This window comes from Glycine soja, chromosome 20 (assembly GCF_004193775.1).
Source record: "Glycine soja cultivar W05 chromosome 20, ASM419377v2, whole genome shotgun sequence".
NCBI classification, from domain to species: Eukaryota; Viridiplantae; Streptophyta; class Magnoliopsida; order Fabales; family Fabaceae; genus Glycine; species Glycine soja.
The window spans coordinates 24,945,148-24,958,791 of record NC_041021.1 but is presented as its reverse complement, the minus strand read 5'-3'; the positions used below and the strand labels follow the sequence as shown (position 1 = coordinate 24,958,791).

Here is a 13,644-nt window from a genome sequence, read left to right as displayed (position 1 = left end):
CAATTTTTCTCTTTTTTTACCTGGAATTGAAGTGAAATTTACATTAAATTCATATGGAAAGCTTCTACTGAGCAAATATAAAAACTAAACAATAAATATTTACAATCCTACCAAAAAGAACGATAAATTGGGAGAAATATATACCTTTTTGTAAACTTTTCTATACAAAAGTTAGTCGTAAAAGATGACTAACATGAAGCCAGACATAGTTGCATATGGATGAGACATAATGGGATAAAAAATTAGTGCGTGTTGTAAAAGTTTATCAGGAACTAGTGTTGCAAGTCCTTTAGTTGCTGGTGTTGTATGCATGTTTGCTTGTCAGTGTCATTCCTGAACCTGATAGAAAAAATATCTTAAACCCAACAAGTATGAAACAAGCATTGGTTGAGGGTGCTGCAAAGCTTTATGGGCCTAACATGTATGAGCAGGGTGCTGGCAGAGTTGATCTATAAGTTCTCCTATTTAGGTCTCTATTTTGTTGTTTTAAGATATATCTGTTTGGGACATAAAGTTTACTGTAGCAAAGCAATGGTTGCAGAGTTATTGTTACTATTATAGTTGTTAACATTTTAGAAACCAGATTAGTACTAGACACTTGATTAGTTCACCAATTTTCTGCTCAAGCTAGCTAGTGTGGTCCAGTTTCATAAACAATTATAATTCCCTTTCATTAGATTCTTAAATTAATCTGCCGGTCCCCATTGTTTTTGGAAACTTTTTACATAGGTCCTTATAGTTGGTAACTATAAATGGGTTCCTTTGGTTTGAAGATCTTTTTTAATCGGCTTTCAGTAGGGACCTAACATGGAAACTAGATTCAAGGACTGCATCCTAAAAGTTTTTGAAATTAAAGGGACCTATTTATAATTTCTAAACTGTAGTGATTTATTTAAAAAATTCCCAAAAAGTAGTAAGGAGATTCTTTAACTATTTTTTAATCATGTTTTCTTGTTTATGTAATTTTCAGGTTAGAATCATATGAGATTCTTAAGAGCTACAAACCTAGGGCAAACATATTTCCTAGTGTTCTTGATTATACAGATTGTCCTTACTCATGGCCCTTCTGTCGTCAACCACTCTATGCAGGTGCCATGCCTATCATCTTCAATGCCACCATTTTGAATGGAATGGGTGTTGTCAGATATGTCAATAGTACACCAACATGACATCCTTCTGATGAAGAAGGAAATCTTCTAAGCATGTATTTTTCTTATAGTAGGTATTTTGCTATTGAGTTTTTTATTCAAATTTTGAGTTAGGTGCTTATTTTTTGTTAACTATCTGAGTTTTTTGGTATGCCACCCATGGGTAGTTACTGATAGATAAGTTCAATTTTTATTGTAGTAGAAATTATAAACTTTATAAATTATTTGCTCTATAATTTAACATAAATTTGTATGAAATTTGTTTGAGTTATATGCCCTACATTAAAAGACTAATATGATTTTTTAATTCTCTGGTATTGGCCTATGATCAGGATTTTGTCAAGAGCTTTTTTCATCAGAATATTGGTGGAGAAGATGTCAAGGTTTTTTCTTTCTTCATATCTTCTAGTCATCTTTAAGTATGCAAGGATATATATTTCTTTTGTTACACATTAGAAGGGTCTGAATGAATGATTGTTATAATATGGTTAGAGAGAAAAAGAATTTTCTTACACATTAATAAGTTGAACGGTCACACATTTTTATCAATTATTATGTGGCACTTAAGTAGTAGTGTATTGGTGTCAATCATTATAATATAGCTGACATGGAGATGACTACAAAAAATGAAATTAATTTTTTTAAAAAATAATACATTCTAAGACGGTTGTCTTTAAGACCGTCTTAGAATGTATCACATTCTAAGATGATTGTCCTTAAGACCGTCTTGGGCAGGAACCCGTCTTAGAATGTTATATATTCTACGACGATTCAATACAACCGTCATTGCAGACGTCCCCACTTTCTATGACACCTGATATGATGACGATCGATAACCGATGTTGTAAGCTACAAATAATCAATGTAGTACGCTTTTATTATAGTAGTGTACAAAGACTACTTCGTGTTTAAATGCTTTTTTGATGTTGGCTTTAAAACGCTACTCTATAATAGTCTTTTAAATAGGTTAACAAGCCCATTTAAAGCAGAAGCAAACAATGCCCCATTTAAATCAATACAAGAATGAAGAAATATTTGTTCTTCACATCAAATAGCTTGCATGAAACTATCATTATAATATTTGTACTTCACATCAAATATCTATACTTTTTTATCCTGAAACTATCAACTAAAAGAACTAAATCATATAGGTTCTATTACATTTACTTTGGCTGCATTATGTTTGAGGTTGTTTGTAATGTTCCATTTCTCTATAAACTAATCCCTTTTCTCGCACCCTGGTGCTTCATTTTAACACACTGGACCTTATTTTGAGATTAGGGTTAAAATTGAAGTTGAGAAAAGGTTATCTAGTGGAGAAAAGGTTTGAAGTTGAGCGATGAAACTGTTGTTGAAAAAATAAATTTGTTTTTTTCTATTAACATTGTTATGGGGAATGTGAGCCTACAATACATTCCAATTTCTTTTATGCAAACAATAAAGTCATTCACACCTACCACCATAGGTAGGTTTATTAACCGGTGTTAACATTTCTACCACATATTAGCTACCTGTTTTATATTTAGACTTGAGGATATTTACATCTGATATTGGTGAATTGACACAGTTGTTTTGCAATGGCTAGTGTGGAGGAAGTATTTTGATTGGCGTATATGGGCTTCTCTTATACCCATTGTTGGAGGGATTATTCTCACATCTGTAACAGAGCTTAGTTTTAATATGTTTGGATTTTGTGCTGCCTTATTTGGCTGTTTGGCTACATCTAGTTATTTCCATGTTTGTAATACATATTTGTTGTGGAAAATGGGAGCTTCTAAAGGCAACAATTATATCTAGAGTACAAAAGTCTTTATTTTTGTCGGGTTTTAGCTAAGCAGTGTGCCTTAGCATGTATGGAAGCATTCTTTATCAGAATCCATTGAGGCACCGAGTTTACAATGATGTTTCTTGAGTTACTTTGTATTTTTTTGCTTCGAAAGAAACATAAAAATGTGTCACTGGCAAATTGGTGATATTTGAATGTTTGCAGGCTTTACCTCATATTCCAAGGTTGGGGACATGCCTAAGACTCTTTAAGGGTTTTATAGTGGTTAGTTGTAGATGGCTTACTAATGAAAGTGTTCACCAACATGAATAGCAACCAATACGTTTTTTTTTGTCAATTACATTTGATCTCGTTATTCTTTGTATCTTGGCTATGCTATACTTTGTTCTACTCAGTTCTTGTCTTGGTTTCTCTGAATTTCTTTGCCATGACTTTTATGCAGTACACAGGATAACTTTTCTTTTCATGTATCTCAGCATAAACACAGTTTATTTCATGGCACCTTTTGCAACCATGATCTTGGCGCTCCCTGCCATGTTACTTGAAGGAAAAGGAATCCTTGAATGGTTAAATACTCATCCATATCCTTCGTCGGCTCTTGTCATTATTTTTAGCTTCGGGGTGTTGGCTTTCTGTCTTAACTTCTCCATTTTTTATGTGATTCACTGCACCACTACTGTAACATTTAGTGTGTGTCGGAAATCTGAAGGTAAGAACTACCCACGTAATGCTTCAACCATCATGAAGGGCAATTGGTTTAGTTAATGTATTTTTAGAAATTGTTCCATTTTTTTTCCTACAAGAGATGCCTTTCTCCTATCTTGCATTTTGTTTCATTGATTTTATTAATATTCATTGTAGATTTATTTTATTTATTCACTATCACTAGACACTATGCATGCTCATTACAAGTAGGATGCACGTAATTGATGTAGGGAGAGAGAGGGAAATAAGGAGAACAAGTCACACACACACACACACACACACACACACACACACATATATATATATATATGTCTTTCTACATCAGTTGGGGTTTTAACTGATGTAGAAAGCATTAATACATCAATTTTTTATATCGGTTAAGATCAAAGTAGATGTGATAATTGGAAGATTTAAAAATTTTGACACACTTCCTACATAAGTTTTAGGAACAACTGATGTAAAAATACATTTTTCACATCGGTTTTAGAATTGATGTTGAGAGTGTTTGACTTTCAACATCTTTAGATACAACTTCGATTGAAACCGATGTTATATTGAAGTAGTTAGAAATGAAAATATGAAATCCAACATACAATCCAACTATCAATTACAAAACTTTACAAAAGGATTTCATAGTTAACCACATCTTAATCCTCAAAGAATATTGACCCTTTCAAGGATCACATAAACAAGGTAAATCAATGTTAAATGTTTTATGAACAATAAATGAACGTTTTATATGCTAATGAAGAAAACTTGATATTGTCTGTTAATTCTAAAAACGATTCTTTATAAGTGATTAAAATATGCTATTAACATGTAATTTTTTTAATAAGATAATGAGAAAATAAAAATTAATGAAAAGTACAAAAGGAATAATTCTTATATAAAAATGGTATCTAATTTTAATTTATATATTATTATTTTTATTCTTGAATCTTTAAAATAAATGCGTCATCAAGAAAACTTTTCAAAAACATTTAAATATTGCTAGTGTACCCTTCAATTAGTATCAATCAGGTCAAACACATTATACTTTTAGCCTTTTTGTGCTTTGTACTTAAGCTAGCCTAAGGGATTGGATACCCTTTGGTCAATATTCGTCCATGCACATTTTTTTAGCCTCTACATACTTCGTACTCAAATGTGAAGGAATGTTACCTTCAGTCAGTATTGGATCAAGTACACAATTTGCCCATCCCATTAGATTTTAACTGACTAGGCCCAAGCAAACAATGAGCTTCCAAATACTACTGCCATCAACAAACCCCATCTATAGGGACTATCATAGTCATATCTTATGTAATCATATCTTGTTTGCATAACGGTCACATATTTGATCATATATCACTGAATCTTATCATATCAGAACATTGGAGCTCACCATGGGGCTCAATAAATTGTTAATTTGATGCCTCAAACCATTTGGTGCATTGGACAATAATGTCAAAGACGCAACCAAACAACACATCAACTATGAATGACCCATGAGAGGGTCAATCGATGTTGCAATATACAATGGAAACCATGCAGTAGCTATAGCAAGACAATCACAACACAAAAAGGAACCCATCACTACAACACCAGTAAGTTCAAACAAAATAGAGAAAATATTCAGCATGACCTGTAATATGGTCATGAAAAAGTATTTGTATTGTGATAGAACATGTACACTGTAATATAAAGATCTGAACAGAAGCATTGCACAACAGAGTAGATCATATTCCCCAGCTTAACCAAGACCCACCGTATTTTCATCTACTGAATACAATCATAGTATCACACATATATACATCTTTTACATGTCCTCAGTTCCCTCTAATATTGTTGGATTTCCCCTGCGGTTACTTTTTGTTCCACTTTTTCTTCGTACAAATATATTCAAGGGAAATCCGGTTTGCCGGAAAGCGCATCGGATCGTCAAGTATTTAAAAATTAAAATGGATGAATCCGAGTATCGAACACAGGGAACTAATGTTAGCCTGAGTAAGTTCCGAAATGTAGCATTGTTGAGAGAACATGTATGATTGATAATTTCAAACAGATTTAAACTAAACTTTTATGCTAAATAATATAAAATGCAAAGTAAGTAGAAGTGACAGCAGTAGGTAGAAATGTTGGGTCTTTCTAACAAACAGGCCGATGAATATAAATATATTTCTCTAATCAATCCTGCTCTTGTGTTCTATGTTGTAGCCTAAATTACTAAACCTCGATCCCTCTTCAGACTGAATCAATCCAAGCTTTGTCCTCAGATCCCTCTTGTTGGACTAGGCCCAATTGAGACAGCCCTCATAGGTTTAGACTAACTTAAACTGAGTTTCGTCCGAAGATCCCTCTTGTAAGACTAGGCTTAGCTCAAGCAGCTTACAAAAGTTTAGCCTAATTTAGCCTAAGCTTCGTCCACAGATCCCTCCTGTAAGACTAGGCCTAGTCTAAACAGCATTCTTGTAACAACATAGTTAAAACCAAAACTTCATCCGCAGATCCCTCTTATAAGACTAAGTTTCGATCCTGCTTCAATCAAGTTCTAAGGCAACAGTACATCTCCCAATGCTAAAGTCACCTAACTATGCACACAAATGGATGATCAAACCAAAAGCATACAAACATTAAGCATTGAAGGAAGCATTGAACACAAAAAAATGATCAATTAGATATTAGGTATTTACATCAGTTGTTCATTAGAAATCCCCGACTAGGGTGTTTAGCCAGCCATTACAGAAGAAACCCTAACAATAATAAGCTTACAAAACCTAGGTATCTCTGCAAAAGCTGCTCCTCTTGCTACCTCTAGAGCTCTTTTCCCGAAATAGGCACTATGGTGTGCTCTGGAATCTGTGCAAATCATCTGCTACCCTTATTCTGCACAAAACAGGCTTTAAATAGGCTATGAATTCGTGACGTTGCGCTTAGCACCACCCTCGCGCTTAGCTCGAGTAAGTGGGTTTAAGGTTAGCGCCAGTCATGCGCTGAGCCTCGCTAAAGACACTTGCTGCGCTTAGCGCACTGATCTCGTGCTTAGCGTGCGACCTTAATGTTGATGCATTGCCAGATTCTTCTATCGTGCTAAGTACGCTGAAGCTACCAAGCTCAACTGTCACTTTTGGCACTTCATGACTTAGCCTCATTTTCACCTGAAATTGCACATATTTCATCATTAAATCCAATGGACATATTCTAGAGACAGCTTTAACCATAAAACAAGATTTATTTACAAAAATTACTACAAAATAACCATAAATTGGGGAACTATACAAGTTTTGGAAAATGATTTCTATACAAAAGTTAGTCGTATAAGATGACTAACAAACTCCCCCAAATTTACAGCTTTGCTTGTCCTCAAGCAAAGAAAGAACAACTCACTTGTCCTCAAGTGACAAAGATAGTGGTCAATCAAAAGAAAATGGTGTTTGATTCATAAAGGAATTCAACCATATGAACTGAATATCATGGAATGCTTAAATCAATCACTTCTGACAAGCATGCAGCTTTATAAAGATAGGAGCATAAGCATTAGAGTCACAGTTGAAATAAGCTAGTAAGCATGACAGAAATCAAGGAAGGATCATCAACCAAAACCTCACAATCATTGTTTCACTCAAGCTCAAGTGTTTAGGCTTATTCCATCATAAAAAACCAACACAAGTTCCAACCTTTGCATTTCATCTCATATCATACAGCAATGAACACACAAAATTGAATCCGAAGGACTTTCATGGCTTGTAATGGAGTTAGGCTGCCAACAAATCATGGTTTTTCTAGGATTCAAAAGCTTAGGTTCTAAGAGATCATTCATCCATAGAATAACCTTCATTTTTTCATTCATTCTTACCCCATACTCGCCCTTTATTTAGGCACTTAGCTTTCATTCATTATTTTGCAACATACACACTTGTTAATTTCATTTGTACTTACAGTTTTTTTTAACACAGAAAACATTATATACATAAATAGTGTATGTATACTATTTTCTTTGACCATTTCAATCCTTACCTAGTGCCTCCCCCAAATTTGGGACAAATTTACCTTGATAATAACTCCCCCAAATTTGGGACAAATTTGCTTTGAACCCAGCTTCTAAGGATGATGCTCTCCTACAACCTAAGTCAAGGTAGCAGAAGATACAATTGAATAGGCTCCAGGTTCAATCAATCAATCAATTCATTCAACTCAAATTGGGTGCAAGGGATAATTCATTCAAACATATGGTCAGCTTTTTGGCTAAGTGGCTATTCATAATCAAACATGACCTTCATCATCCTCAAATTTATGCATCCAGTCCATACTTCATAGATTCATGCAAAAATTAGTACTAAATGATACTCATTTCTCTCAAAATTTAAGGATCACAATCTCACAGGGATACGGTTAATGCATTCCTTCACAATCAATCTGACAACCAACTAACATTTTAAGACATACTTCTAATGACTGCAAACTTGATCAAAACAATCATCTAATCATGACAATCCATTCAATTCATACATTTGCTCAATCAAATCATTTTCAAACACTCATTTCATACCAAACAAACCACTGCATACAAAGTTCAACCAATTCACTGTTCAATCAAGCTTTTTGTATGAGCAAACAAACAACTACACTAGTGAAATTTAAATAACTAAAACATAAAAGCTGAAATTTAAATGACATAAATCATAAAATAACTAAAAATAAACTAAAGTGTTCAGAATGCAAAAATTTAAACGTCCTGCTCCTCCTGTGGCTGGTCTTCATTAAGGTCCAGTGTTGGAGCTGCTGATGAATCTTGGATAGGTTGCTCTGGCTCCGCAACTGGTATAGATGGCTAGGTCTGATCTGGAGTAGTCTCCTCCTCCTCTGCTGCTGCTGGTGGTGTTGGTGCTGGTGGCTCCTGGGCTGCAGAGGCCCTACCCCCTCCAAAAGTAGAGGGTTGGTCTCTTGGACAGGCCACTTGAGCATCAAACTCCTCCATGCTCATAATTGAGGGCAAGCCCAAGCCATGAAGGCTCTGCATGATGATGGACTGCCCCTGTGGATGCTCTAGAGCATGGAGTGCAGCAATTGTGGTGTAAAAATAAAATCTGATGGACCTGCAGATAAAGGAGTTGTAAGTGGTATCTGTAGAGGTACTGGAGGAATAATTGGAATCTGAGTGGGAGGCAATGAAGCCGTGGAAGAAGAAGGAACTGGTGTCTTTGGTGCTGAAGTGGTAGGGACCTCAGATCTCTTACCCCTGGCCTTCCTGGGTCCTCTGAAAGTTACTGTTGGATTATCAAGATTCCAACAGTTCTTAATATATGCCAAATTAATGGCAGGACTCAGGCTCTCCAGGGACCTAGAATCTGACTGAACTCCCCTAGCCTTACATAAAGTTGTGATTAAGGTAGGGAATCCTAGTCTGGATGTGTCATGTTGTGCTATGAGGGAGATCTAGTGGGAGATAAGGTACCCCACATTCATGTCCATCTTCATGATGATGCCATAAATGAGTTTGGCTCTGTCAAGAGTGACATCAGAAGTGTGGGAAGTGGGGATGAGGTTAGAAAAGGAAAGAACACTCCAAGTCTGAGCAAGAGTGGTCATGTTCTTCCTCAGAATCTTCAAAGGTTGCCCATCAGCATTAAGCTCGAATCCCCTCCCTGGGATACAGAGCTTAGCAGCTAACTCCTGAGGATCGGGCATCAGGAGTGCAAATCTAGAGTAAGCACAAAGTGTTTCCCCCTTTTCCACAACAACAGGGGTCTTCAAAAATGTGTTAAGAGTATCCTCATCAAAAATAATCAGATGACCTCTCACCCTCATCTGCTTAGGTGATTTGTTGTCCAGAAAGTTAGTCAACTCCTCATCCCAATGGCGTCTCTCGAGTTCCTCCTTGAACTCATCAAACTTTGTATAGTAAACTACCACATTCCTCTCTGGTAAAAGCTTACGAGGCACCACAATGTCAGTGTATCTCTCCCAAGCCTCTTGGGAAATGAATCTGGATCTATCAAATTTGGCTTGAGAAGCTTTCTTGAGAAATTTCCTTGAGAAGCTTCTCAAAGAAGCTTCCTTGAGAAGCTAGAGCTTAACTACACACACCCCTCTAATAACTAAGTTCACTTCCTTGAGAAACTTCCTTGGGAAGCTTCCTTGAGAAGATTCCTAGAGAAGCTAGAGCTTAGTTACACAAACCTCTCTAATAGCTAAGCTCACCTCCTTGAGATGAGAAGCTAGAGCTTAGCTACACACCCCCTATAATAGCTAAGCTCACCCCCATGCCAAAATACATGAAAATACAATAAAAGTCCCTACTACAAAGACTACTCAAAATACCCTGAAATACAAAGCTAAAACCCTATATTACTAGAATGGCCGAAATACAAGCCCAAAAAGAAGGAAAAACCTATTCTAATATTTACAAAGAAGAGTGGATGCAACCTTGGCCCATGGGCTCAAAAAATCTACCCTTAGGTTCATCAGAACCCCAGGGACTTCTTTAGCAGCTCTAGCCCGATCCTCTTGGAGTCTTCTATCCAATACCCTTGGGAGGTAGGATTGCATCATAGCGCGGCAGGCGGTGCTTAGCGCTTTCTGCAACACCAAAAATCTTTTTGCAATATGTGCTTAGCCTGAGATGCGAGGCTTAGCGTAACATCAAGCTTCAACTTACAATGAGTGATTCAGGCTTAGCGCCACTACCTACACTAAGCGCACTTCCAATGATTTCAAAACAGAATGATGTTGGCGATTAGCGCATCCTTTTCCACTAAGCTTATCTTGAAAGCTCAACTTATAGAATGGATCTGGGGCTAAGTGCAGGGTGGCGCGCTTAGCGCAGCTATAATAAATTTTCATAGAGAGGAAGTGGCACTTAGCGCATCATCCACGCTATGCCCACTGCTTAAGGTGCAACTTACAGTGAAGATGTTGGGCTTAGCGCAGTGATGTGCGCTTAGCTGAACCATTCAGCCATTCAATCAGGGGTCTTTGCGCTTAGCGCGAGCAAGCTCGGCTTAGCGCGTGAAGAGATGGCGCTTAGCGCAAGGTTTGTGCTTAGCAGATAAGCAATCTGAAAATTTTTCTGAGTCATTTTCTGCTTATCTCTTCACACATACTTTAAAAACCCTTTTTGTTCATTACTACACAAGCTGAAATAAATCACAATCACAAGCAAGATGTCCTAACTACATGCAAGAAATAAAAATGAAGAAAGAGAAGGGAAAGAAAAGTTGGGTTGCCTCCCAGTAAGCGCTTCTTTAACGTCAATAGCTTAAGGCATCATCCAGGATCCAATAAAGTTCCCACTTCAAGGACCTTCTTCTCAAGTCTTCTTTCCTCCATCACATGAACTTTAAAACTGACATTCCGGTCAGGTGGCTCTTTATCTTCATGAAATAGATCAAAGCTGATTTTATGATCTTCTATGCCCATTTGCAACATCTTCTTTCCCATATCTACTACTCAGCTTGCAGTAGACATGAATGGGCGACCAAGAATGAAAGGAATATAAGCATCCTCTTCTATGTGTATCACCATAAAATCAGCTGGAAATATAAGGTGCTTCATCTTCACTAAAACATCTTCAATCACTCCACACGGTCTTGTGATGGAGCGATCTGCTAACTGGAGGGTCATGCGTGTAGGTATTATCTTTATCTCTCCAAGTCGTCGGTACATGGAGAGAGGCATTAAGTTGATACTAGCTCCCAAGTCTATGAGAGCTTTTCCTAAAGCAACCTCACCAATGGAACACGATATCGTGACAACTACCGGATCTTTGTGCTTAGGTGGAAGAATGCGTTGAATCACAACACTACAATTGCCTTCCACCACAATTCTGTCACTATGGATGTACCGGTTCTTCTTTGTCAGCATATCTTTTAAAAATTTGGCATAGAGGGGCATTTGTTGAAGTGCTTCTCCAAAGGGTAAAGTAATTTCTAGTTTCTTGAAGATATTAAGAAATCTGGCCAAATGTCTTTCTTTCTCTTTCCAGGAAGGTGCTAAAGGATAAGGTACTTCCTTGCCTTCATATGGAGTAGTATCCTTCTTCTTTTCAGTGTTTGCCTCACTCTTGCCTCTCCTCATCTCATCATCAACAACTTTCTCTTTTTGTTTTTCATTTTTCAACTTTTTTTCTTTTTCTTTTTCTTTCTCTTTTATTGGTGTCTCTTCTTCCTTATCATCTTCAGCCTCCTCATTAATCTCTTCAAGTTCTACAAAATCAGAAACAGGTTCAAGTGCTGGCTTAGATGCCAGCTGTTGTTTATGTTCCTCCATCTTCTTCTCAGATTCACTCTCATCCACATGGATTGCCATTCTGCTTCTAGTCATCACAGCTTTACACTCCTCCTTGGGATTTTTCTCTTTATTAGCTGTGAAATTGCTTGATGATCTATCCACCAATTGTTTTGCAAGTTGTCCCACTTGGACCTCCAGATTCTTTATGGCAAACTCTATGCTTTTCTGGTTGGACATAGAAAGCTACATGAACTGAGCTAGAGTCTCTTCTAGCTTTGTTGTGCAATCATAGAGACTAGGCCCTTGTTGTTGTGGCCTTGTGGATGGTCCACCTTGATCTCTATTGAATTAATTTCCAGGGTGGTTCCTCCATTGTCTCTACTGTTGATTGAATTGTTGGCCATGTTGGAATCCATAAAATCTTCCTGCATTAATATTGTTTCTGGGCTGATTTCCCATGTAATTGACTTCATAAGTGGTGTGTCCTTCAATAGGGATACAACATCCAGATTCATGAGCTTCCCCACAGATGGTACATCCTGCAACCTGCAAATAGAAGCATGTGAAGTATGTGCAGAATGAATTTGAGTTGGCAACTTACTTAGTGTTTCAGTCAATGCCTCAAGTTACTTAGACAACAACTTATTTTGTGCCAACAATGCATCTTGGGAGGTTAGCTCCAATAAACTCTTTTTAGTAGGAATGTGAGCTCTATCTCTCAAAATAGCAATGTCACTTGCACCCATATTTTCAATGACATCCATGGCTTCTTCAGGGGTCTTCAATTTGATTTTCCTACCTGCAGAAGCATCCAATAGCTGTTTGGACTACGGTCTTAACCCATCTATAAAAATGTTGAGCTGTATCGGTTCTGAGAATCCATGAGTGGAGGTCTTTCTCAATAAACCACGAAATCTTTCCAAGGCCTCACTCAAAGATTCATCGGGAAATTGGTGGAAAGAAGAGATGGTGGTTTTTCCTTCTGCACTCTTAGACTTAGGAAAATATTTCTTGAGAAATTTATCCACAACCTCATCCCATGTCTTAAGACTATTTCCTTTAAATGATTGAAGCCACCTCTTAGCTCCTCCCAATAAAGAAAATGAAAACAAGCTCAATCGGATTGCATCTTGAGGCACTCCCGCCAACCTAATAGTATTGCATATTTCTATGTAGGTGGCTAAGTGTGCATATGGGTCTTCATTTGGTAAACCATGAAACAAATTATTTTGAATTAGCTGAATCAATGATGGCGGATATGTAATGGTTTGTGCTTGAACTTTTGGTTGAGCAATGATGGTGAAAAATTATGGCACATTAGAACTTGAATAATCTTTCAGGGTGACTCTTCTTGGCTCTTCAGCCATGATGTGGTCTTCGATAGGATCAAAATGAGAATGTCCTGCAATAGGAAAACTAGAAGATGCCTTAGAAGATTGAGGTTCTTCCTCTGGAATTGTTGCTGCTTCTAAATCCTGCATAAATTTTCTAATTCTCTCTTGATTACGCCTTCTACAAGTGGCGTTAATCTCCAAATCAATGGGGATCAAATCACCTGCAGTAGATCTTCTTTGCATACAAGAAAACAAAACAACAGTTATCCAGTTCAAAAGAACAATGAATGTGCTATAACTACTATGTTAGTCAAAATAATCAATAAATTAAAGAAAGCAAAAATAAAGCAATGCTGCATAACTAAACTAAAATCTACTAACAGCTTAGTTCCCCGGCAACGGCGCCATAAATACTTTGTTGGATTTCACCTGTGGTTACTTTTTGTTCCACTTTTTCTTCGTA

At 36.9% G+C, this 13,644-nt stretch overlaps 1 protein-coding gene across 1 annotated transcript; it reads left to right on the top strand.

Moving 5' to 3' along the window:
* The first annotated feature begins 371 nt into the window (after positions 1-371).
* Positions 372-3,699, top strand: LOC114401924 (UDP-galactose transporter 1-like). Its single transcript, XM_028364498.1, has 6 exons — positions 372-421; positions 971-1,139; positions 1,481-1,531; positions 2,463-2,613; positions 2,716-2,889; positions 3,377-3,699. Exons 1-6 carry the CDS (start codon positions 372-374, stop codon positions 3,697-3,699), a joined length of 918 nt encoding a protein of 305 aa, XP_028220299.1.
* Positions 3,700-13,644: the final 9,945 nt, after the last annotated feature.